The 27,796-nt window shown below is 43.8% G+C and overlaps 1 protein-coding gene across 1 annotated transcript in view; it reads right to left on the reverse strand.

Moving 5' to 3' along the window:
• Positions 1–8,644: 8,644 nt before the first annotated feature.
• PTN (pleiotrophin) overlaps positions 8,645–27,796 on the reverse strand; it is an 84,258-nt gene continuing 65,106 nt past the window's right edge. The window contains exon 5 of the mRNA XM_075428710.1: positions 8,645–15,650. Within this exon, the coding sequence (XP_075284825.1) occupies positions 15,598–15,650 (53 nt within the window). The 3' untranslated portion in view covers positions 8,645–15,597. The remainder of the gene's footprint in view (positions 15,651–27,796) is intronic.

Raw genomic sequence — 27,796 nt, forward strand, 5'->3', positions numbered from 1 at the left:
CTGCCAGTGCCAGATAACTGTAGAAGAAAACATATCCTGTCATCTCTACAACTTGCCAGGCAAAACCGCCTCAAAACTGCAGACCAAGCTTGCAAGTTTAGTTTTCTTTTGGCTCTTTTTCTCTGTGCGCTTCACTGTGAATCTATCACCTCTCGCATCCAGTGTTTATTCAGAATTTATTATTTTGTCCTTTCCTCACGTAATTCAAGCTGACACCGTCTGTCACTGGGGTGGAATGACTGCACGTGACCAACCACTTCTACAAACTGCCCGACTCTGTTACCACAACATGGCTGAGGTTCAATGCCTTTTTTTGGAAACAGAAAACTGTGACTTCTAGGAATGTCACTCTAGTACTTCCAAAATTACATGGTGGGCATTACAAAAATTCGTATTCTTACACACATTCTTTTTCCATGTGTATGTATAAAGTGTGCCTTCAGGTTTAAAGGCAGTGTTATCTTCTGCTCTTACCTATTTCTGGTGGGAATTAGCGTGTGTTTTCTTTTTCTGACCCCTTTTTCCATCTTCCACACTCCCCTGAAAACCTGGACTGTCCGGTGCCATCAAGATCCATGGGACCTGTTGATTTCATAGGTCAGAGGCCAGTTTTGCGCAGCTGAGAAGGGGAAGGCTCGCATTCAGACATCTCACAGAAATGTAAGTCAAAGCAGACAACATTTTTCTTGCATTGTGTACAAAAATATTAGCACCAAGACTAATATGGCAGGAATACAAGAGATTTAAGAAATGTTAAACAGGATATAAAGTATAAGACATGAGCCACCAATGTGCCAACCGTATCCTGGGCTGCATCAAGAGAAGTGTGGCCAGCAGATTGTGGGAGGGGATTCTGCCCCTCTGCTCCACCCTGGTGAGACCCCACTTGCAGTCCTGCATCCAGCTCTGGAGCCCCCAGCATGGGAAAGACATGGACCTGTTGGAGCAGGTCCAGAGGAGGGCCACAAATATGATCCGAGGGCTGGAGCACCTCTCCTATGAGGACAGGCTGAGGGAGTTGGGCTGTTCCGCCTGGAGAAGAGAAGGCTGAGGGAGACCTTAGAGCAGCCTTCCAGTGCCTGAAGGGGGCTTATAAGAAAGATGGGGAAAATATTTTCAGCAGGGCTTGTTGCAATAGGACAAGGGGTAATGGCTTTAAACTAAGGGAGGGTAGATTTAGACTGGATATAAGGAAGAAATTTTTTACACTGAAGGTGGTGAAACACTGGCACAGATTGCCCAGAGAGGCAGTGGAGGCCCCATCCCTAGAAACATTCAAGGCCAGGTTGGACGGGACTCTGAGCAACCTGGTCTGGTTGAAGATGTCCCTGCTTACTGCAGGGGGGTTGGGCTAGATGACCTCTAAAGGCCCCTTCCAACCCAAAGCGTTCTATGATTCTAAGAAGCTTATTAACAGCCTCAATGTGTTGTTGTTGCTTTCCATGTAGAAGTCCTTCACTGAGGGAGTAGTGACCTTACAAAGGTACCTTTATTTGATGTGCTAGTCATCAGGCCTGTAACCTCTGAGGAAGGCAGCTCTGAATGCCAGTGACCATGTTTCCCTGGTGCTCCAGGTGCATTCTCTACCCTTCCCGTTGTGATAACAATATTGCTTTCATAAACCTGTGTATGTAATTTGGTTTCCACTTTCCTGCTCACATGTTCACAAAGTAAGCTCTATGCCTACCACTCCTGCTCTTGCCTTTAAGGATGCAGCATGTTCCTCTTGCCTCCTGCTTTTTCCCCCATCACAGTCTGAAGGCTTCAGCTGTGCTCACCAACCAAGTTCTTCCATCTCTGCCTGAGCCAGACCAACTTACATAAGCTGAAAAATGGGTGCTTTTCCCAAAACACATCACTGTGATGGAAGACTTGTTTGCTTTATCATTTTCCATTTTCTTTTGGCTTAACCTCTCCATCTCACCTCTCACATTTTTTATTTCAATGAGGCATTTGTCTGCAGAATCTCCATCTCACAGTTTCTGGAATGTCTCATCTGATTTCACTCAGAAAATCTCTCCACAGGTGAAAGTGCTGTATCAGAAAAAAGCAAAAGCTGCACAAGCACATATTATAGAAGTGCATGAGAACTGGTGATAGCAGGATTAGTAACTCACACCAGAGAACCAAAACCTTTTTACACCAGCCGATTCCAAAGTGAGCCCCCTTTAAAGGCATTAAGAAAAATAATGGACATGGTATCAGAAGGTTTGTCAAACACACAGACCTTCCCACTTCTCCCAACAGGTCACATCCTTTGGAAACTACTGCTTGAGGAGGCCTGCTCTTGTCCCAGTCAGCCCTGATCTCCACATGAAATACCACATCACGCTCAATTGACTGACTACAGAGCTTTAAATTTTTACTATAGAAAATATTACCTCTGTTCAGCTTCTTGACCACCACATCTCAGAAGTTTCAAGCACTTTTGACACTAGTTGACAATGATCCTGGCAGCCACGAGGTCTGATTCTCCCTAGCTCAGTTTGCAGATATCTGCAAAGAAAAAGGTTGGAAAAGTTTGTAATGGAAGGGCGAGTTTGGTACCTTTGGTTGCATCTGATCCATAAAAAACACAAGTCTGTTCTGATTTCCAGGTTTTGGCTTAGATCCTCTAATTAGATCCCTAAAAATATCCTTAAGTCTTGCAACGTTTCAACAGGTGATTCAGAAAAAAATAAATATGGTGACTACAGTCCTTACAGTTTTTAGCAGAAGCAGCTAGATCCAGGAAACAGTACACTCAGAAGTTCATCTGAGCTTCTCCCCATGCTGAAGCTGCTCACTGCTCAGGACTTTGTATTCAGGGTGCACTCCATCTGAACTAGTTCCTTCTTAAGGTCCTGGACCCCGTACTCCTGTTGGCTCTACGCCTCCAGGAGAGCCCAGCCAGCAGGGAACACTGTTCTCAGGGACACAAGGAGAGTTAGGGCTATCTGGACGTAATTCTGCGTGCTTTAACACACCTGGGAGATGGGTCCCTTAACTCAGCACATGACTTAGCTCCAACGGCCGAAAGTTCAGTCCCTGGAGACAGTAATTTTCACAGCCCGGCCTACAGTATCTCCTACAGAAAAGAAGATACTGTTTTTTTCTTTGCCTAGATTGCTAAAACCAGTCTCAAAAACTTACATTTAAAATTAAGCTCAGCATTTCTTTTCACAGACAACATGACTGGACTTTGAGGCAAAACCAGCACCAAACTGAAACGTGTCAGGAAGCACGTGGCAAATTCAGCGCCCCAACCCATCAGCCCTAACTCACTGCTTAATTCTGTCTTTTCTGAAGCTCCCTGAGAGTCGCTGGCCCCCTGGACCACCAGCACAGCCTGCCAGCCGCAGCCTTAGACCTCCTTTCTCTGACGTTCACACCTCCCAGCCGGCACTGAAAGCACGGATCTCAATATATAGTTTTGTCCTGGCAGAGGCTCCTGCGTGCCAGGCGTTTGGCTTAGAGCTTGTCATTGCAGCCGCTGATATGGATGCAGGGGGAAGAGCGTCGGGCTGGTGAGAACTCAACTTGTGCCAAACAGGGAGCAAGCGAGGAACTGGGATGTGAACAACAGGGGCCTGTGGGTACTGTGGTTATTTTCTTTAAGTTTACGCAGCCCCTTTCAGCTGAAGAATTTCGAGAGATTTTTTGGCCAGATCAGCTTTTCAGAGAGAAAAGTAGTTAAGATACCAGTTTTAGGTCTCTCGGGAGATGCTGAATGCCTTGCGGGATGAAGCCCTAAACCTGTCAACGCGCAATGCTAGATAAGGAGTGGTCCTGCAGAGCTATTCCCAAGCCATCCCCATTCTCGCTCTGCGGCCCCTTCCCGCGCTCGCTTGTTTCCAGGAATTACCGGCCTGCTGCTGAGAAATGCGGCTCCGCTCTGGTTCCCAGCGCGGCCATGAAAGCAGCCAGGGCACCCGCATCCACACACGCATTCAGCCGGGGAGCGGAGCTTCCCCGCACACCTGCTGCGTGGCACAAAGGGCCCCGAGCCCAGCCTCCCCCCCTCCCTCGGCTGAGGCAAACAAGCCCACAAAAGCGGGGACTTTCTCTCCCCTCTGCCTCAGTACCGATGTCGGGGCCAAGGAGGAGGCGGCGAGCTCTTCTCTTTCACCTCCCTCCTGCTCTCCGGTCCCGCTCGGGGCCGTGCTATGCGGGCTGCCCTCCCTCCCCTCTGACAAGACTTTTTTTTTTTTGGCCCCATCATCAAAGCTGTTATGATCTCTTCCTTTTAAAATTCCTCAATACCTTGGAAGAGCTGGCCTTCAGTGTCGCAGCTTGCTGTCTTAACGGGAGGGCAAACTACTGGGCGAAACTCAGGTCAGCGCAATACATTCCATTTCCCTAAGCTCCCTCTGCAGCTAGCGAGGAGGGGGGCCCTTCGTGACACCTTTCAGATCTGCTAAATTAGCCCTCTGCTCTGGATCACCTTCTGAATGGAGGGGTCAGGCTCCACTGAGTGCAGAGGGAGCCTAAGGACAGCCTCCGGGATTAACCTCCCACCTCGCGCACGGGGCGGTGGGCGCTTAGCACTGACCGGCTGCACAACATTTTCTGATTCAGAGGTGTTAACCGAGAGCGTATTGCTGAACTACAGTCCAGAGCTCAACAACGGCTCTTAAATTGTCGTTGTCTTTGCTACTAACAACAACAGCACACCACATATACTTGTAGGTTTAAGATTAGAGTGTTTTTCACCTTCCTTGACGAAACCCGTCTACTCCAGGGACCCGTAGCATAAACGCTGTGAAGCAGGAACGTGGCTGCCTTCTCCATCGTTTTTTCTTCCTTTAAGAGCCTGTCGTTCTGCCTTTATTGTACCACTTTACTGTGACCATTACGTTAAGGTTGCAGAGCACGCACTTGCTCTTTCGGGTACACACTGCACTGAAAGAAAATTTACTGGTCTTTTTCTTCCCGTGCTGGTAGCTAGAGCAGTGGCTTATTTAGGGCGCTTTCCTGATAAGACAGCAAGTAGCAGTGATGATACACAGGCCCAGTTCAAATGCAACAGCTTCCAAAACAGTCTATATCACAGGGAGCATACGTTTCGTCTCTGCGACACTCAGCTGTGCAAGCGGCTGGATGGACCCCTGTCATCAGAGGAGGACAACAGCAAGGAGAAAAAATGTTGTACTTCACCCTCAGCTAAGGATTAATGGAGACCAGGTCCTGCAACTCCTTGGGTTTTTGCACCGGGAAGCACCCTGTTGAATCAGCAGGACTATCACTCACGTAAATTGTTACAGGAGTGAGATACTATGTATTTTAGGATCTTTTTACATTATATCGTGAGTCTCAAGACATTACTCCAGGCTGAAAATGGGCCACTTCACATCCAGAATATATCTTGTCAGAAGACAAGACGGGGAAATCTCTGTCTTTCCTTGCAGCCAGTTCCACCAACTGCCCAGGTAATCCTAGTTTTGGGACGGGACTCTTCAGCACCTCAGTCTGGGCCCTTTTTTGTGTCTGACACAAACCCAGTTTTTTGTTGTGTTCATCTTTACGTCAGGGATTCTATTCCCACCTTCCAAAATCACCTCTCCTCCTCAACATTTCTTCCCAAAACTCCCAGCCCCGCAGAAGTTTGGGGTCTATTTACAACAGTGAGTCCATGCCATTGCAGACATCACCGACGTGGCCCTTCCCAGACAATCACTTACTCACCGAGTTCTGGGTCAGCAGTATGGAGAGCAGAGAGTGGAAGAAAGAAAAAGAAAGAGAGGGAGAAAGGCTAATAGGGATAATAAAGCCCTGTGTTGCATCTCGTTGGTCGCCACTTCCACCATAAATGCTTTGAGGAGAAAGTGGACGTCAGTCCATTCTTGCAGCTGGAGATCGACTTTGCATCAAGCACATCGCCAGGCAGCCACTTCATCAGACTGAGGCCCACTGTGCACCCCGGAGCGACACCAACTGCACTTGACCAAGGCTGAGTATCTAGGTCCCACGGGCATCTGTGTGCTATATCATGAAAAACAGAAATACAAAAATTAATGTAATAAAAAAGCTAAAGTTTTTCAGACAAAAAAATACAGTTGGGTGCAGAACTCTTTCATTATGAACTGTAGGTTTATGAAGTTGTAGATCAAGGTGAAAAAAAACCCACAAACAACGTCACAGCCCATACTTCAAAATGCAATAGCACGCAAATTAATTGTCATTGTTATGGAAACTTTTAACTTTCCACCACACACAGCACACTACATTTCTCTTTTACCCTGCCTCCAGAACCTCCCATAACAAACACTCAGCAACTGCTAAATAACCATCAGTTAACTGAAAACATTTATCATTATATATACATATAGATATTTTTTTTTAAAGACGGATTCTTTCTTGTGTTCTGGTCTTGAGAGGCTTTATGTACCAAACAGAAAAAAAAAAAGTTACTGACCTTTTCAGATCCAAGCTCTCATCTTTTGCTCTTGGGGTAGAAATGGAGAGAAACAGCAAATCAAAAGGACTACAGTGTAGCTAAGAAAACAGAGGCTGAATAAATACAAATAAAAAATACTCTTTGCCAATGGAGACAATAATGTCAACAGTGGTTGTGTAGCAATGCGGCCTTCTTATAACCCAGGGTACCTGAAGGGATGGATTTTTCTGTCAAAGACACTCTCTGTGTGTATACACATTTGTGTGTGTGTACATGTGTACGTATATTTAATGCCAAATCTCATTTGATCACAAGTCAACTGTAATGGTCTTTCTTAAAAACAGAGGAAATTTTATAACAGACTTGTATTTTACTATAAGAGTACAGGTTTTTTTCTTCCATTTGTTTTTCCCTAGAGACAATTAGTACAGGCAAAGTAAGATAAACCGAGAGAGCATCTCTGTGTAGGCGACTTCCCACATCACCGTAAAAGATGACAATGGACACAGAGCTGTATAATTACTTTGGGGGAACGCTTCATCTTGAACGTGAACAGCTGATTGTGCAAACTCTCTGCTCTCTGTGAAAATCAGGTGTTGCTCTGCCATCTACAAGGCAAGGGATGAAGTGAGCGTGTGTCTAAGTGTGTGGTGCATGTGTGACCACCATGCATTGGAGTGTCAGCTGCAATTCTACCCTGTGCAAGGCCAGAGGGATGATGAAGTACAAACAGGTTTTCAACTTCAGCCGTAGTAGTGCACAGGTTGAGCTCTGGGGTCTTACAGTTCCCAAAGTGGCCTTTGCACTGCTAGTGGTTACTTCTGCGTGGACATCTCATCCCACTTACCACTGGTGGTCCTCTTTGCATCCATAGACCCACTTAATGAACCACCCCTCCCAGAAGTTTGGAGGCCAGGGTGGTAGCAGAACTCAGGTCTCTTCTGCACGAAGTCCTCTCCCTTCATATACTCAATATATAACAAAAAGAGGCTACATAAAGACAGAGATGGCCTTGTAAGACCCTTTTCCATGAAGGCAACCCACCAGAAAAGAGCTGCTCTGAAAGCTCTTTGCCAGGTCTGTTCATAGCTTAATCAGCATTTGGGGACAGAGGAGGGAAGGACAGGAGGAATCAGACCCATGTGTCCTGTATGATGGAGCTCTGGGAAGCGAAGCATGACTCCAGACAATCCTCTAGCATCTCAGGCTTACTGATGGGATCAAGTATCTCCCATAGAAGAACAAGAGCATCCTAAAACTCTCTCCTTACTCCATAACATAAAAATGCAACTAACCACTAAGTAGCATATTAAAAAGGAATTAAGTTTTTTTTTTTGTAATTCAACAATAGTTAGTGGTCTCCTTTCCAACGACAAGATTGAGGCTGCTGAGTCCATTAGTGGTTTGAAGAATGCACTGTCAGTTTTCATACCTTGTAATACTTCACTTTCTTCCAAACAATTTCAGAAGCTTGTATAAATCTCCTAGTCTTGTAAACAGTGTGAAGCATCTCCCTCTTTTGGCAGCGAGTGATGGAATGGCTTGTGTAGAGTAATTAACTATTCTAACATTTTAACTAACAGTTGGACACAGAAACAAAACCAGGAAAAGTATTTGGAAAAGAAAGTAGATTTAGGAAGAAAGCATAATGAAAGAACAAAAAGAAAAGCGAAGAAATTAATATACAATGAGCATTACCTGAATTTCTGCATAATTCTATCTAGTCCATTAATGTAATTTAACTTCTATGATCTACTCCTGAGGCTTAATCATCGCTCACTGAACACACACGCTCATTAAAGTCACTGTTAAAGAGCTGAGCATGACAGGACTGGGAAAAAGGTTTTCCCACTGCTTAGCTGATACAGTAATTCTAAAAAAAAAACAAAACCGAAAAAAAACGCAAAACACAAACTCTTCATCTGTAACCTATCATTATGCCAACGTTACACAGGTTGAAACAACTGCATACTGAAACAAGCTGCTTAACAGACCTGGTAAACGCCAGGAATTTGGGGCAGACAGACTTCAGTATGTCCAAACCAAAGAGCTGTTTTCTGCTAGAATCCTTTGGCCTTCTGGCAGATTTCTTTCTACAGACTGAAACTTTTTCTGAATTTACAATGAAGAGTGTTTCTGTGACAAGCAACACCTATAGCTGATGGGAAATTAGTACAGTAAAGAAAAACCACTAAATATACTTGGAATTAATTCAAGAAGCTTCAGAAGTCCCCCTATAGTTTCCACAACCAAATGAGAACACCACGCTTCTGTGTATTAGTTTATTTAATTCTTTATCGCCACTAAGAGCAAGTAAATTATGTTGATACAGTTGGTAGACATATACATTCACTAGAGCCTCCCACAATCCCAAAGAGCTAAGGGAAACATTAAGGGATGTTACAGGATTAATGCTTTCATTCTACAATATGGATATATGGCTTTCATACAAGTTTTAAAAAAATTGAAAAGGTAACACACTGCTAGCTTACAAAATCAATATACAAACAGGAAAAAAAAACCCGAAGGAACAGGAAAAAGAGAGCAACCCATAAGAAGATACCATATAGCACTGGTTTAATAGATATATACAGAATTAGAAATCCACTGAACATGATATTCAGGCTTTGTTACTTTGACATTCATTCCTTCTTTCTGTTTAACACCCAAACTACAAATACCAAGATGATCTCTGTTTTACTTTGTTTTTCCCATCTTTTTTTCCCCATTTTCCCTACTTATTACTGGCAGAGAAAAAGCCTTTTTCTGCCTAGTTTTCTACGTTCACACCTATCCGAAGCCGTCTGTCCACTTTGAAGCTAGGAACAAAGCCCTGCCATATACTTGGTGTGACAGAAGAGAACAGCACTCCGACACTAAGTCCTATCAGCCATTTCATCGGCATGTGTTTTGCATTTTCCCTGGACACAGCTATCCTCAAGCTGATATGCTGGGGAGTGGAAAGCAACCTAGCTCTCCTCAACCTACATATGACTCTTGTATCCTGTAAAAAACAACACAGGACAAAAAACTCTTCTACTTTAGCTTGAAAGCACGGCAGTACTAGTTGCGAGACACATTTTGAGTTATGGATGCACTTCTTAAAGCAGTTTTGCTTCCCTGTATACAGATACATACATGTGGTATGTATGCATGTCTATTTAGAGAGCTGCTGTGTCTGATGTTGACTCCCTCATTAGGTGGTTTCTAGCTCCAAGCTGCAGCAGCACTAGCCTGTCTCTGCTTCAGGTCCCCTCAGCAACCACAACACACTCTGAATTATCAGAGCCATTTCCTTCCGCTGTAAAAATCTAGATGAACTACATAACTGTAATATAGGAAGTGTAATGAATGACCTAAAGAGAAAAGTTAAATAATGTCTTGTTGCCAGGTAGATGAGGGTGAGGGAATTCAGTGTAATTAATTGAATGAAATTAAGTATGGGTAAGACAACCCTGCAGAGGCTCTCCATTTTCCTAGCTTTACATCACAGAATTCAGGGCTAAAGCTTTTGCACGGTCTTTAACTTTGAATGACCTTCTGAAATAGGAATACTGGGGATCCTCTGTTTTCTCTCATCATTAAATTCATACATTGGACACATGCCTTCAGTTTTGTTGTGGGGTTTGTTTGTTACTGTGTCAGGTTTTAAGAAAGGAATAAGAACAACAGGTACAGTTTCTTCATAGGCAACTCACTCCAAGCCGAGCAATTCACAGGCTAGCAGATCCCTACCGAGATTTTAGCCATCAGGGACGCCAAGACATTCCACATTTAAAAGGCAAGCTGCAGAAAGGGAGAAAAGATTGCACAGCCCCACCAATCAGATAATGATAGTTGAATTCCCAAGTTTTCCTCAAAATGTCTCTTTCCTGCTCAGGTCAGAATGATGCCACAAGGCAGATTGCCATTTTTGAAGGGCAGGAGAAAGGGAATATTAGATGAAATTGGACTCCAGCGTTGTTTAGTTTTGGTCCAAAAGCACACAAAGTTTTCTGCTGCTATGAACAAGACTACCTAGACCTTCTCCAAATGTAAACGCCCATGGGGTGGAAGAAGGTCTCTCCGTGCCCTACTTTGCTCGGATAAGACTTCTACTATCCCTGAAGCTCTATGCACCATGCTTCTTCCCTTTAATTTGATGGTAAAAGAGGACATAGTGGGAAAGGATGCAGCTTCTTGCCTCTATTTATCTAGCTAAGGTGTTTCCCTGCTTGAGGGCAGACACTTTTTCATCATTGTCTCTAATTTTCAATCAAATGTGATGCATTTCTGTCCCCTAGGAAGTCTCGCTTAGGTTGAGCTATGACAAAGATTTTACCAGCAAGCCACCGTCCCAACAAACCCAGGGAATCTCTTTGCTCATTCTCCTACTTCCTTCTTCATTGTCATCTTCTGATTAACAAGTTGGTACTGCATCTTTTAATCTCAGAAGGACACAATGAGAGGTAACTGATGGTAGGGGCTTGCTGGGGCTGTTTTGCAACTACACAGCAAGAAATGGAGAATACAGCCTCCAGCATGGGGAAAGCTCAACAATATCTGCAGGTTTGGCCGAGAGGTAGAGTGCCTTAGCAGAATTGACAGAAAACTTCCAAATAGTATCAAAATTAGGGATGAGCGGAGGAAGGCAGACATGTAATCTGTCCCCACAAAGGACAGAACACAGAAGTTCACAGAAGATGCTGTCCTAGAGAGTTTAGTAAGACTGAATATGAGACACTTACTCCCATTGACATACTGCTTCCCCTTCCTATAAGGATCTGGGAGACGTGACAGACTATTGTATCATGTCAAAATGGTGTACCTCACCAAGATTTTGACTTAGAAAAGTGGCATATTTACTTTGTTAAGCTGTTGTAGTTCCTAGACTGAGGTGAAGTCAGATTTATTTTTGTCCCACCCTCAGCATTGACATTAGACTAAGGAAATTCAGATAAAATTCATTATCTGCTAAGGGATTCCCTTAAACAAATGGGAATGCTACACCAGGTTTACCTTCAGACGCTCCCTGCTAGCAGCATGGTTAGCTTCAGGGGGTTTATAGGCCCATTTACAGAAAGAGTCTCTGTAAGTATTCACCTCCCCTTAGTTCATCCCATTGTTTCACTGTTTTACTTGAATTGTCCATTGCCACATGCCAAGTGGCGAACAATATATATCAAAGTTAAAGAAATAGGTTATGTTTGTTCCTACCAACATCATCATAACTTGCACTCCTAAACCAGAAAAGACATACTAATGTCTCTTTTTGACATTGCCTCCTATTGGACGCATTCTTTTGAGGTTGGAGTGGGACTTTACTTCTCTGTATTTTTTGTAACATTCTATATTTGACTAGTTTTCATTAAGGCACAAATCAAGCAAAGCATAAAAACAAACGTGCCAGCTAGTAATCCTGCTTTCCTCACTCAAGGAGCACACAAGTAGTTTGTATAAAATGCTCCTGACTTCATACCTGTCTCTCTTGACAATGTCTCCCACACTGTCTGTTGATACATTTTATAATTATTCTTCTTTCATTTCTCCTAATATTTCTCCTTTGCAAAACAGTACAGTCCAGAATGTCATTAAGGAATTAGAAGATGAGAACTAGTAAGTTACTACTTAGCATCTACCTGCATGCACAACAAATGTTCTCCCTTCCTTGAACCTTGTTGCACTTCATAGTCTGTTAAATATGCCAGGCTGACAAGCAATGATTCTCTTTCAATACGGTCACTTCTGTCAGAAGATGTGTCAAAGTCAGAAAATCCTCCAATCCTCAGATGTTGTTTTGAATCAAGACACAGACTGGCCTAATTGCTTAGCAGCATGGCTCAGCCTACTTAGGGGAAGGGAAGGGAGCTACACCCAAATTCCCCTAAGTTTAAATTTGCTAGAATCCAGAATCTGGATTCAGATCCATCCTTTGCTGATGTTCAGCGACTCACCCCTCTCTTCTCTGAGAGATCTGACTGCTCAGAACAAGGCTGTCATCTGCGGGGTTCCTATCATCTCCCTATACCATATTATAGCCATAGCAAACAAAGATGGAAACCACTTCTCGAAAGGGACATTCATGAAACAAGCTTCAGTCGGTTAAACTAGCTAAGTAACACATCTATGCTAAGTGATTTTCCATCGTAACAGGATAGCACCAAGAGGGCAAAACACGTGTTTCATCTGAAGTAGCCGCCCCCACAGCACTGTCAGACAAGCTTGCCCTCCCAAAGGAGGAAGGGTAGAAGATCAGACAACAAATAAGAGGAAATCTCAGAATGGTTCAGGTGGAAACTGAGCAAGATGGGGTGGGAAGAGGTTTTGCTCAGATACTCGCCTCTTGCTTTCTTGATAATGTCACTAGAGAAGCAGCTGCTCCTTTCAGGTACCTCCTTTCAGAGCCGACCCGACTGACCTATTCTATTCAACCTTCCTCTGTGTTCTGCCACGAATCGCTTTTACCATCTTCATAGCCAGAGTTTCTACACAATGTTTTCTGCTAGTTTCTTGGAAATTTTCTTCATTGTTCATAAACTATGACAGATACAACTCCAGCTACTGTCAACAGGGAGATGCCAATATAGATCCAAACATACGTGGCTGAGCAGCACAGAGGAAGCGTTCTCCTATTTCACACCTTTTGCTGTCAGGACTGCTGCACTTTCTTCTGCTCCTAACACGGCATTTTTTGTTTGTTTCTTTGTTTTCTGTAAACTCTCTCCACGGAGGCCCTACACCACCATCGCAACAATGGGAACTTGATCAGCCTCCTTCAAAAACTATTAGGAATGTTTCTTTAGCAAGCCAGACGGGCAGTTAATCATAAGGGTCATAAGGTATCAGAGAAAACACAGGGGAATTTATTTTCTTCTTACTCACAGAGGTGGAATCCAGAAGTCACATCTAAGGCTTGCTAAAGGACAGTCAAACTGTTGGTCTCGGCATCATTCCCAGCTCCTGCCAGCTCCCTGTGAAACCTGGACTAGATTAACCAGCCTAACACAATGATGCAACAGCGGCTGCACTCAAAGCTGAACCAGTTTAAGTGAACTGATGCAGCATTTAGACAGACAAACCTTTGGTGAGTGAAAAAGCTTCTTTCTCCCTTTACTTTCAATCAGACCCACCAATTCATTCGTTTAAGCCGAGGCACAAGCACTGGTAGACCTGCTTAGAACACGAACAAACTAAATAGCACCCAGAACCACCCAAATATGAGCCTTTATGATATATTCTGGATTTGGTCATTGCGCATCCACCACCTTGGGGACATTTTACCTATACCACTGGCTCAGGTATGTGTAATAGTGTAGTCAAAATAACAAGGACATCAGTACAGACTGCAAAACACACCCAAGGGGTCTGGGAAACGTGTGGCTGATCTATCTTGAGCTATATGCAGCCTTGGCTAGCTGGCTTCGAAGCGTTTGGGAATGCCTACAGGAGGACTTGCCTTACTGTGAGTTCAGATTAGCACACCCTCCATGTGAGAAAAAAGAGGGCAAGCTCTGCAATTTTTTTTTTTTCCCCCCCCACAGTAAAGGGGAGCGATAAATTAGTTTGGAAAAAGACTCTCTGCTTGTCTACAAGCTAATCCCAAAAGCGCAACATGATTTACTCTGATGAAAACACCCTGCTGCAGCTTCGCTGAAGTCAGTGGGCATCTGTAGGACTACAAGGGAGACGACTCCTCCTGACCAGCAGCAAGTCTGCAGCCTACACCAATGGTAAAGCTTATTTTTTGCTGTTGAATTTTAAGATTTAGAATTTAGAAGTAATGATTTAAAATAAATTTGGGCACTGAAATCCCATATGTTTCCTCTAAAACGTCTGGTCTGCTGGCTTTCCAGTTTGTTAAACAACTCTTCACCTGGGGACAGACAAGCCCTGTGTCAGATCTTTTTTCTACTTTGTGACTTTTCTCAGGACGTCTTATCATTTAAAATACGTAAAACTGAACAAACTGAAAACCAGCTGGTCATCCTTTTTTCTTTTTTTTCACCTGTAGATCATTTAAAAAGATAAAACAAACAAAAAAAATCACAGAACTATTTTTATTTTGACTGAGCTTTTCCAAGGTCTTTTTGCTCGTATAAGAATGGAAGAAAGCAAAAGGTTTTATATTTCCCTTCTGCTTTACGAAGAGGGAAATAAAAATTAATTTCATTCCTATTGGTTTCAAGTCCACAAACTGTCCTTTTATCAGTCAAAATTATGAGCTATCTCAGGCAGTTTCCAAACAGACGACTTCTGCTGCTTCCCACCAGACACATTATTTGTCAACCAGCTAACATTAAAATCAACAGGAAGATTCCCACTGACACAAAAGGGAGTTGGGTCAGGCGGAATCGCAACAAGTTCAACTAGCTTTTTGTGAAAAGGATATTCTCCTTTCTGGCAAAATAAACAAATAAAAGAAAGCATTTTTCAGCTTTTATAGGTAAAACACAGGACACTGCTATCCACCAGCACTGATGTGAGAAAAAATGAAATTTTGCTACCATTCCACTTTGACAAATCATTGCTAGAAAATCGTGAAAAATTAGGACTCTTCTACATCCAGCTGTCGAAAGATTTCAGAATTTTTACTGCTGACATCCCAAACATGGCCAAGAATAGGAGTGTTACTGGTGTTTACCCGGAGATGGTGGCATTTTGGAACGAACACTCACCACACATTCAAAAAAATTCTATGCCTGTAAATGTTCAAAGTGCCCCCATCATTTCCTTAAACAAAAATGTCATAGAGTTATCCAGATGTAATAAGAACTTCAGAAACAAGTTTGTGTTTTTTCAGGTATAAGGTCCCAATCTTAAATACACTTGCATCCAGCCAGACTCCTATGTTCACACAGGGCACCACTGGCTTCAGCAGAGCTCTGTACAGGTTCAGGTTCTGCTTGCACGGAGTAATTACCAGATTGAGACCTATGGCAAGACTTGAGAATAAAAAAAAAAATTTAAAAACCTCTACATTGTTCAATATACAATAGACATAATTTTCTAAGTGAGTTTGGAGTCCTTTATTACAGGCCTCTAAAAATTGTTGTTAGGGTTATACATTAAAAATACTAAAGTAATAAAAAAAGGATTTTTTTTTTTTTCTGTGTTTGCTTGTTTCCTTCTATGGTACCATTAAGCTATAAATAATTTTAGGATTAAATGCCTAAGTATAAATGAAACTGTTAACTGATCGTGTTTGCTGATGTCCCTTTCTCATATTGCCCAAGTTGGTTCCATTAATCCAGCATCTTCTCTTGTTTCTTGCCTTCCTTTTTCTTCTTCTTGGATTCTGTCAAGATAACAATTACAATAAAAAAATTAGCATCTAGCAGTCACTGCAATCATTTTCATTCAACATCCTTGAAAGTTTCCCTTGTTTTCTCTATGCATGCAAGAACTAGCTTTCTTTCCTCATTCTGAGCAAGGAAAGGGAAGACAGGAGGAAAACAAGAAAAAAAAAAAGGAGCCGTCGAGGTGCTGGAGAAGACGGAAAGGGGGGGTGCATGCCTAGTTCAGAACCCTCCCTATCTGAGCGGCTGACCCTGCTTGGCATGCAAAGCATTGTCCCAGGAACTTGCTTCGAAAAGAAGCAAACAGCAGGCAGCTCCCGGAGAAACCGGGTCACGGCTCAGCGGAGAGCTGGAAGCAAGCTTTGCACACACTACCCACACACACCCCCTCCCCGGCTTCTCTTCTGTTTCACTGTCTGCCTCTGGCTGTCTCTGAATATGGGAGCAGCTCCAGAGCGCGGGGAGAAAGCTCACTTGTTTCTTTAGCTTCTCCGTTGCCAACCCTTGCCCCTCTGTCCGAGACAAACGCCTACGTACACTCGAGGGGCAACTGAGGTTTGGCCTGGAGTCATCCAAGCACGGCCTGTCCAACCAGCTGGTACCAACAGGACAGGGAAGGGACCAGGGAGCGTCTGCTTCTCTGCTTCATTTAGGGTAAATAAGGGAACGATGCGCAGGTACAAGTGAACGTTTATCCATTACACTACCATCTGCCGTAACTTTCACTGTGCTATAGCGTAGTGTGGTGTTCTACAGGTAGAGGAAATTCACATATGGGCTTAAAAAAATTAGTATTAATTAAGAGGATTAGGTACTCTTGTATCACGTCACCATGTAAAACAGGGAAAATAGCAGCTCTCACTGGGAACATGGATAAACCCCGACGGATACCACCACAAAACACAGCACAACAGGTACTACAGAGAGACAGAAACTGAGTTTTCATGAAGCATCTTTCCTGGAACTAAAACAGCAAGCAAGTAGACCCACGTTTGCCTTAGTCCACATTTCACTTTCCTTCTTTGAATCCTGCCTTTGTTTCTTTCTTCTCAAAAAATATTCCCCCCCCCCCCCCCCCCCCAAAAAAACCCCACAAACAAAAAACTCGAAAATCAAACAAACCAACAAAAATCATCTCAGTTTAAATAACAAATATCACCAGGAACAAGACAACAAGCGCAACGTGAACAAGAAGGCCGCCCTTAAGGTGGTACCCTTCTTTGTGAGTATGATTCTTTTCTCTCTGACTGGTTTGGGTAATTTAGTCAAGCATTCGCCAGCTCTGGTAAAACCAGCTCGCTTGTATTACAGCCAAGGGAGCCACACCGACATCTTTCAGCTACGTGTAGGGCCAGGGTACCTCCAGCAGAAGGCAGGATTAGGTCATCATGTTTCCCAGACGGTTGTTTTTCCCTTTTATTAGTTTCAAAACAATAATTTTTATTCACCTTTTCAACAAGACAAAAATTGTTTCCAATAATCCTTTAGTCAAAGCAAAATAAAAAACCTATTTCATGTTTAGTCACATAATCTGCTCTAAAATATCTTTCCCTTAAAGTCTTTGCTTAACATTTCAAGGGATAAAAATTTAAAACAAGAATTTGTTTTAGTCTGAAAATATGAACCTGATTTTCAAAAAATTATTATTTCCCTTTTATTTTCCCACTTTTGGATGCGTGTCTGTGTTCATGCGTGCGTGCCTGCCTGTGGTCCAGAGACATTCACAAAATCTGGCACTATTTTACAAACTGTCTTTCCAAAACGTCTTTTTTCATTAAGTTAATAGCAAATTTGTTTTCAGCTAAAGCTTTTTTCCCCCCTATAGATTTGCTGTCTCCCCTCTTGACCTCTTTTACCCATGTGCCCCTCTAATTTTCCCTCTGTATCACTGACGCTCCTGGATGCTGCATTGATAAGTGCTCTCTCTTGCACTCTCTCTTCCCCCCAACACTGCTTTCTCTGAAAGAAACAGCAGCGTTTTATCAATCAGACCAGCACTGGAACCTGTAAAATCTGTTTAGATCCAGCACAAGCAGAAAGGCACTCTGCAGGCTTCAACTGAATTCACTAAAAGCAAAGGAGACATATGAAAGTGGGCAGACCACCGATAGGGCTCTGCCAAAGAGTATGTGCAGCTCACGGTAGGGGTGAAGTCACCACCAGGAGAAGGATTTGGTCTGGAGTGGTGCGATCACATCAGGTCCCCATCCTCACTGGATCTGAGGTACCAGACAACCCGCTGTTTATTCATTTGCACTCGGCCCCCGTGGGTCTGTATCTGCTCCCTCTAGCAAAAGCCCAGTCCTCCCTGCTGTCTACCTCGTGATAATCTGCACACAACCCAAACTGCCAAACCCGTCCACCTACAGAGACAAGTGGTGCTACTTCCTGTCTCTGCAGAGTAAAACCCTCATGTGTGGGATGTAATTCCTCTCACATTAAAGGTACTCACACCACCACAGCTTAATCTTTCAGACAGGTAAGCGGTACTGATGCAAAGCACATTTACTCCATGAAATGACATGCACCCCCACAGTTGTGGCAAGATAAAAAAATTAAAATTAAATAATAAAATTAAAAAAGAAAACTGCTCAAATATTTCCCAGTCCTTGGGCTCTTTTAAAAATCCTACCACAGGCATGAATACCCAGGTATTGACCCGTGAAAATGTTGCTGTTTGTACTCTCATACACAGCTCTGTTCACAGCTACCGTCCACCTGTTTTGACTATGGCCAGGGTACAGACTAGAGTAGATATCCATGGCTAACAACATGTAAAGTTGCTTTAAGACATACCTCATTCATGCTTTCTCATTACTCAGACCTACTCTTTGCATCTGTGACATTCAGGCTTTCATTGTCCTCTGCTCACCCTACCTGCTATTCCAACTTTTAGGACACGCTATCTAGTCAGCTAACACAGCCACACTGGGATCCATGTCACCCTGATCACTTGGTCTGCCAACACTCCCCTTCCCAGGGTAGCCAGCGTGACTGAAAGGGTCACCATGCCAGCAGTGCCAGCACTGACACCACGCTTGAAAGCCCTGACCAGTTGTTAGTACAGCGACAGTTACCTGAAAAAGCCCAACAGTCCCATACCCCAGCACCAGCTGTAGGCATCTACCAGCTAAGTAAGGGAAAGATCCCCTAGATACACTGCCTCCAATAATCTCACTCAGATGCCTACTCCATACACAAAGATTACTGACATTCAATTGATCTTAGCACAGACTGGATGCAAGACCTTTGGTTCAGCCATTTCCTACCAGGCCTCTTCATGTGGTCCCAGCCTGCCACCAGAAACTACAGTACCCCGTCAAGCAGTGCCCACTGCAACAGCCCTTACAATGGCGAAGCCACTCCGCTGCTCCCCACATCCTACTGGCGCTGCAAAGCAGCTTGGTCTTGGCAACGCGCACCGCTGAGCCAGAACGAAGCAAGAAAAGCAACACGGTGAACTGGGACTGTCCTGAGCAGAACGCTGCCATCTGCAAGCACTTTGGGTTAAGAGCAGCCTCCTTCACCTCGCCTACCTGATTAAAGCAACATTTGCAATGACGGAGCCGTGGATCTGTGCATCAGCTGTGCACTGGCTACAGGGAACGTGTTTGCTGCAGAAAAGTGCTACCAATAATAACAAGAGCCACTATGACAAGATGACCTGATGAGCTGAAATCCAGGTTCACACCAGCCCACGCAGAATTTTAATCTGAAACTACTCACTGTACCATTTGCTTTATAGCTAGGTGGTCCAGTCTTTTCAGTGCCGAGCCAGACACCAGTTAGAGGTATCTTTATGAGCTACCTATAGGTAGGTTCAGGATCTGGAGAGGAAGGAGCAAAGCAAAAAGCAGGATGAGAACCCCGGATTTCAGGAGAGCAGACTTTGGCCAGTGAGGGACCTGCTCAGGAGGGCTAAGTGCCTACCTGCAACAAAATTATCCTACAGGCCACATCTGGCTTGTAGCCCACAAAGTGGAACATCTAAATATAAAACTTTATAAAGGTATGTAAATACATAATTTACAGTTAAACACGTTAATTTAAATACATTAAGTGCCTCATCAAAGGTATTTCTCCTACAGACACCAACACGAGGGTCAGCACTGAGGTGGACCGAAGCGCGCTCTCGCTGTCTCTGAGCACTCGAGGCGAGCAGGCTGTGCAGTGGAGGGGACGGACGGGAGCTGTTTGCCTGCTGCTCCGAGTGCACCGTGTGTGTTACGGCCCCAGCCAAACCGTCCTTCCACCTCCAGCGTGACTCGGCACACAGCCACACTGAGGAAAGCAGCGGCAGGAGCTACGCCTTCTCCACTCTGGACCAGGCTTCCTTCACCTCAAGGTAATGCGTAGCTTTACCATCCCTGTGCATCCTTGCAGCAAAACAAAGGTACCGGAAGAGTGAGCTACGTATGCTCCAGAATATTACTGAGAATGTCAAAACAGTCCTCAATTTTCTTGCCTGTTTTACAGCACACACTTCCCTCCTTCCCTCTTACCCCACAGTTAGAGGCTGCCTAGCAGCGCTCTTGCTCAGATGGAAGCCAGGATCCTGGACCAGGGCACATGCACAGAGCAAACTCAGAATAGCTGGGAGTCCCCGCAGGGCGCAGCAAGCACGCACTGCACAGCCATCCCACTCCCCCCTGGAACCCAGAGCACTTCCAGCAAGATAAAACACACCCATGTAGCGCTGTACAAACTGCCCTGCAAGAGCGAGCCGTGTCGATGCGCAGCGCTGGATTATCTCATCACTCGTCACCTGAATAACCCTACCAATAGCCGTGTGCCTAAGCATCGTTCGCAGGATTAAAAGCTGTGTGGTCATGGATTAGCACAGGACCCACTTCTGTGGGTCCGTGATGACCAGTAACAAGAAATCCAGTGAAGATCTTAGCGAGTAAACAAATCCATTTGATAAGCAGAACTTTCTCTGTGTAATCTGGTATGGCAGCAGCCCTCTTCAAATAGTCATCTTTCTTCTGGAGCCTCATTCTTACTATGCAAGCAGCAAAGGAAAGTAATTACACTGAACAGGCGCCACATACCATTTGAAGCCACTCTTCATGTATAAGGCACAAAAGGGAGGTAATTACTTTTTAATGGAAGCCAAGCTTTGTAAGCCAAGATTTGCAGGTATTTATTTTCATTTGTTGGGAAGAAGGTAACAATTCACTCACGGCACTGCTGAACTCTTACATACAAAAGTCACGCAGCGTCCCCAGAAGCAATATAAATCATCCAAAATAGCAAAAGCTGTGCTGTTGGAAGGTTAGAGCAAAGAATTTCAACACCAGGTGTGCAGGACACCATTCTCCCAGGAACCAGCACTTGGTCCCACCGAGTACAGAGGAAGGCAGGTTTCCTAAAGGGCGCTCTGCTTCTCATTGGGGCGAATTTTCCAAAGTACCTGGTTGCTATGGTGGTGCAGAGCAATGGTGCCACTGGATGCAGGGCACTTCTGAGTTTTGGGGATGAAATGTCAGCCCATGTGGAAGGGAGCAGTCTTGACTTTAATGAAGCCAATGATTTTATCCCTTGGTGAAAAAAATCTCACCCAAAAGGACTTCTCCCTGGTCTCTAGGAACAGAAACTGTACTATCTTGTGATTTCCATGATTGTAGAAAGAAATCCCTTGAATTCTGAAATACCATTTAAAAAGGGTACTACTTCTGCTTCTAGAGAAAAAGAACTTTTCATAGCCATCTAATTGTTCTTCCTCCTATTTTCCTGCCTTATATAACACATTTATGTATTCCAAATGACTTTAAGAAAGAAAAACTGTATTACGATAGCAATTTTGTTCCAAAATGAATTCTTCTGAAAAGCCTCTTTGAGCAACAGACAGTTCTACTGGATGCAAAAAAGCAATACTCCACTAGCTAAATAGCAGTAGAAGGCAACTCTCCAATGAATCAATGACCTTGATGTGACTCTTGCTTCATTAATATATTACAATTGATTATATTCCCTATACTTATGCTCTGTGCTGTTTAATGCCTTTCGCTCGTTGTCTGTAAGTGTTTCTCCATGTCCCCACTCCTCCAGTCACTCCTCTCCAGCAGGTTTTGTTCTGCTTCTCACTTTGCCAAATTTCCATTTTGGATAGACTTGGATTTGCTCCCAGTTGAACACAAGATGGACCCAATTCAAACCTGCAGGGTGGAGCTGCACCATACAAGCCAGGAAGGCACCGCAATGCGTGTTATGAATGGGAACAGCTAGATTTATGCCTGTAACAAACACCAACAGTATCTGACAAAGAAATGGACCAAAGAGCCACTTCTGGAAAAAGTTTTACCAATTTCCTTTCTCACTGGGACTGCAAGAAGAAATAAACGCAGGGAAAAATTAATTCAATTCATTCCAAAATCATCCATACAACTCTGGAATGATCTGAGACAGTCAGAAGCCATTGCTTGAACCTGGCATTTGAATGGAAGGCCTAAAAAAATATTCACTTTAACATCCTTACACAAAACTCATCAGGAATTACACGAAGGTTTTTCTATTAAGTGACAATTTGTTGAAACCAAGTATTTTCATCAGAAAGGTTTAATTTTGGTGATTTCCTTCATTTAAAAATTTGGGAGAAAGGGTTTCAAAATTGCCTACACATGTTTTCTGATTTTACTAGATGGCCTTCTTGCCCAAAGAGAAAGATCACCAAAGTTTCATCTCATTTTCTTTAAGTCTGGGTCACATGTATCTAAGATGCTAGAGCCTTAAGAGTAAGTATTTGGAAGACTGCAATGGCTAAACTTTTCAAGAGAAGCTTGTTGTGCAGCTGGGGACTGCTGAAGGGCTCTGACTCACTGGAAAGTGATTTTCAGAAGTAGCTCACTTTGCTCTTCTATTTGCTGCTCCTTCTCATCTGCCTCCGGTACGTTTGTACTGCTGCTTCTGTAGGGTCTGGACTTCCTTACTGTTCTTTGTCATGTTCTATGCCCAGCACAAGAGGGCCCCAGCCCCAGCTGGCTCTTCAGCCCTCTGTCTATGCTGTACACAAGATCCCTCTTCATGACAGCGAGACAGGTGCAGGCACAGACCAAGGCATTCAGAGTTTACTCTCTCCATTCGCAAGTCTGCATGAGACTGCTGAAAGCAACAAGTACCAATAATCCACTCGGAGTTTGGCATTTACCTGTACCCACAGAGGAGCAAAAATACCACACACACTGAGGCAGTGTGTATGTCAAACTGAGACCAATAAATAGCTATTCAGCAGAAAGTTATTTATGATTTACTGTGAATAGAGACCTCATTCTATTTGGTTAATTTTTGAAGACAAGGCACACGCATTTCATGGTTGTAATTTCTGCATCTGCCGCAGCTGGGATCTACACTCAGGGCAAAGAACACAGGCTCTGCTTCGACCTGTTCTCCACACTCCCAAAAGCTGCCTGCAAAACTTTCGCAGTAAGCACAGATAGAAGAAAAGACAGAGAGATGGTGACAGGGAAAATGAGATGGAAGGATAAGGAAGGGGGAACAAAAGGTTGAAAGGAAAGGAAGTGAAGAAGTAGAAAAGGAAAGGACAGAAAAGAAGGAACAGAGCTTTCTCTCTGTTTCACTGCTGGGAACAGTACTGAGTGTAAACATTTGCTGATGGCGTATCTTTTATCACAGCCAGTCCCACAGCTTCAGGCATTTTCACAGCTCAAGGGCACTGACTAATGCCAAGGAGGCTGGACCACTCCCGCAAGCCAGGAAAGAGACAATGTGCGTGTAACAGAAACAGCACACACAAGGCTATTTAAACTTTCACCCACAAAGGTCTGTATTAAACCCTAAAAGAAACTCCTGCAGGCACAAGAGCGTGAAACAAGAACATTTGTCACATCCAGTTTTGCATCTTTTGGGGCAGCACAGAAGAGAAAAAAAAAAAAATATCTGAAATACAAACCAGGGGGTGAGATAACATGGAGGTCTAGGTTTCCCATGAAAATTCCCAACTTTTCTTTTCAAAAACACTTGTAAATGTTGCAGAGCAACTGAAAATTGAGAAGTAGTTCTTTCTAGAAAAAGCATTTCTCTTTCTCCCTCTCCTACAAGCATTTCTCGCTCCCTGGAATCAGGGCTGCATCCATCGCATTGATATTATGTTATGATCTGACGATGCATTCAAATTATTTATCCAAATAGTATAATTTTTCAAAAAAATGGAAGCAGAAAAAACACAATTAAAATGCATCCAAACTTTATGAGTTATGGGCTGCACTGGCAGCTTACTGGCCACTTGAGGCTGGTCCACACAGTAGCCGCCATTGTATTTATACTTCTTACATGGCTTACTCTTGCTCCCACTTAAATTGCGAAAAATCTGAATTCCCCATGTGATGGCAGCAGGAGCCAAATCACAGAAAATGTGTCTCAGAGCCTAAAGTTTCCAGTGAGTTTTACTTCATCTTGGAATAACAAGCCTTGTCCTCAGACTAGCAAGGCACGGGGAAACACAACCGAGCATTTAGTACCACGTCTCACCCCTCCAGACCACCGTTTCTGCTCTTGGTTTTCACATTTCTCAGCTCCATAAGGCACAAATTCTCCACGGCCTTTCACAATGTTTAGGCAGTGCTTAGCACCATGGCACCCTTTCTCAGCTGGGGCCTCTGGGCACTCACGCGATACAAATAGTCACGATGACAGCAACACCAATAACAGCCAGCCGTGCTGCTCCCACTGGGCACCCACTGCCAGCCTCGGCTCTGCAGAGCTCAGGTCGCTGTCCTTCACTGCAGGCTCCTGGTCAGTGCCAGAGGCTATTCTTCAATAAATCTGCCTCATCCTTTGGAGGAAGGAAAAAACCTCCCCATTTTGCCTTTCAGGTTTTTGTTTAACTACCACAGCTGTTTCCTAATATGAGAAAATCCCTCCTTTTCATATCTAATTAGTTTGAGCAGATCCTATTATTCTGCCTCCTGTAATACTAATTATTATGCTAGCTGCATGCCTGCACGACTAATGAGTTACATTAAAGATGGGGAGTTCTGAAACCTACACAGGGAGATGCAGCACGAGTGCGATGCCAAAACAGGAGACACCAGCATCTTTCAAACAAAAGAAAATCACAGTCCTAACAAGTAATTTCTTCTCCCCCTGTGCCCCCTCCAGCTACTCTTCAGAAGCAGACATTTTGTTGCTGCACAAAGGCAAAGTTCAGGGAGGACATCCCAGGAAAAGCAGATTGTCCAACAGGCAAAGTGGGAAACAGGTGGTCCTTTTCCTCAGTGCAGCACCCAGTTTGTCTGAGCAATGAACAGCTGCATATCAGGAGAGCAAATCAGTCAGACAACATCACCACCAGCTCCTTCCGACAGCCACATCATCCTGCCAAAGTGCCACCAGCCTGCCCTGGCAGTGCACGACGAGTAAGACGTCTCTGCAGGCAGAAATCAAGGCTGCTGCTGCGGTGCTCAAAAAGCACATGTTGTTTTCTGCCCCCAGCACCAAAGTAAGGACAAGGATACGCCTGCTCATTAACAAAAGTCCAGCTCTATGTTTTGACACCAAGCTCTCTAAGAAGACAAAGGTAAGTCAGTGTCAAACACTGTCTCTAAGTCCACTGACATTACTAACATCAAAACCAAAGACCCTAATTAACGACTGCAGTTCAGACGCTCACCTTGAAGTAAATCACCACATCCTGGTAATTCTAATTGCAGACGAGGATAAAAGCGAGCAGCAGCTCCTAGTCAGAGCATGGAGCCAAGAGGCAACAGCCCCTAGCCAAGTGCCTGGACTTGCCACTGATACTGTGTCAACCCGGAAAATCATGTAGCCTTTCCGACTTCCAATCATTACTTTTCTTTAAATTGTACTTCCTCAGCTCCAAGGAGTGATAGCAGGATTAGCTAATTGCTGCCTGTAAGGATTGCTAGATAAAAGAAACAACGACGTGCAGATTAATTGTATTTCACTAAACTCTTAATTCAAGCTCTTCAAATGATATGAAATTATTAAAAACACAGAGCATAGTCTTTCCTCCACTGCAGTAGTATGCACACCGTGCCACACACAGGGAACTGCACGTATACCTTGCTAGACCCTCGAATGCTACACCTGATCTGCACTACACAAAAGAGATTACAACCATTAGCAACTCAGGTACGTCCTGCCTTCAGGTGAGAAACCTTTCCAAACACTGCATATTGGAGGATGTGATCTTCAGAGGCCACCCCAATTATCAAAGACAACAGTGGTGTAAGCAGTGTTAACTTTTGCCAGCCTTCGCTGGAATTGTTTTCCTATGTAGCAAGGACTGAGCTGAGCCAGGATAATGTAACTCATAGATCAGATATACTGTAAAATGATAAAAAGTTGGGAAGGGAGATTTATTACAGAGAACTAAATACAGCTGGGTGAAGAAGTCATCAGAAGGGTGCATAATTCAAAAAATGCAGGGTACATGGCAGAAAGAGCAGGCAGACTGCTTATTCTATTTCATTTCATCTTAATCAGAAGAATAAATAGCGGAAAGGACAAGAGTTACAGAGGGAGAGAGAGGAAGCATGGGAGTGATGGAAAGAGTGCAAAAAGAAATAAAGCCTATCGGGCAACCCAGCTCAATAAAAATAAATTCCTCCTCTCTCAGCAGTTAAAGCCAAATGTTTCCTGAATCCTGACAATGCCCCATTCTTCCACTTTCTGGCTGGCTGGAACCCGGACAACCATCAATCAGGTTCGGGTGGCTGTGAAGCAGGCCAGATGGAGTCTGTCGGAAGTGCTTTCTGCTCTTCGGTGCAAGCTGGCCATTAGAGCAGCCACTCGACAGAAGTGGCCGAGTCTTTCACATCTGTCAAGATAGACCTGCAACATTCCCGGGCCTTGCAGACACCGATTAGAATATGCAATTGTGTGTGCTAGAGGAGAGGTGGCTGCCTCCGCTGCGATTTTGTGATAAAAATCACCCTTTCGTCCTTTGCAGCCTTTGCAACAGGCTTTCCAATGACCTCGTCTGTGTACTAAACTCGCAAACCACGGTGTCTGGGATATCACTGTCACATGGCTGACAATCTCTCTGTCCAAATGCACAATATTCAAGAATCAACGACAGTTTTCATCCTGTGTTAACTACACTTCTAGCACAGCAGCCCAGGACCAAGCTAGTGTCTTCCGATCTGAGAACACCTCAGCAAAGCTAGGGAGAAAAGAGCCCATCAGAAATCCAGATAAAATTCAAATTCCTGATTCATCATCTGCTCCCTCGCTTAAATCTGACACACAGCAGAGTTTCTCTAATAATTCTCCTCTTGCAAGCAGTGAGCTCCAAAATGTCCAAGAGTCGCACACTACAATCCATACTTCGAGTCAGCTGCTCCGAAGAAAAAATACTGAGACAGTACAGTTGTTAATAAGGAAAAAAATACAATTTTTTTTTTATTTTTAGCTTCCAAACTAATGAGAGTACTTCAAAAGATTTTAAGGCTTTTCCATAAATGCTGACTAATGATAAAACAAATCCATAAGGACACTTATTAGTTCACCAGTTTATGAGGCAGACATTGATTCCCAAGGTTAATGAGTATCTCCTGGTTTGATTTAGCAGAAGTTTTGCCACAACTCATAGAAGTTCCTGGAAAACCAAAATATACCTTTATCAGCAACATGCAGAATTATAACTCTTGGGATTATTCTGCAGGTATAATTTTCCTTCCTGTTAAGCACAGATCAAAATTCTATGAAACAGCAGCCATCTGCCCAATAGTTAAGTGAGAGGAGAGAGACACAGGATTCATCCTACCAGCAAAGCTGCTGCACGCTCATGAGCTGGCAAGGTGGACAAGCAATAGGGGAGCAGCAGTTACAGATGACAGCAATTTATTTGCATTCTTCTCAAGGAACAGAGAAGGTGAGGAGGAACTTCAGACCCCAAGCCACACTAAGGAAATGTGTCAGGTGAAATCTGATAAACAGTACTTCACTGGGCAAGCCTAGATGAAATAATCTGCCTCACCTACACACCTTCTTGGGTTCTTAACTAGCTGCATTAATTAACTTAAAAAAAAAAAAGTAAGAGTTAGGGACAATTGAGAAGGTCATAGATAAAGATATCTGCTCCACATGCAAGCAGTGATCAAAAGAAAAACATATTTAGGTTATTTAGCTGGTGTAATGAACAATAAAGGAAGTATTACAATGA

Source organism: Opisthocomus hoazin, chromosome 8, assembly GCF_030867145.1.
Source record: "Opisthocomus hoazin isolate bOpiHoa1 chromosome 8, bOpiHoa1.hap1, whole genome shotgun sequence".
NCBI lineage: Eukaryota > Metazoa > Chordata > Aves > Opisthocomiformes > Opisthocomidae > Opisthocomus > Opisthocomus hoazin.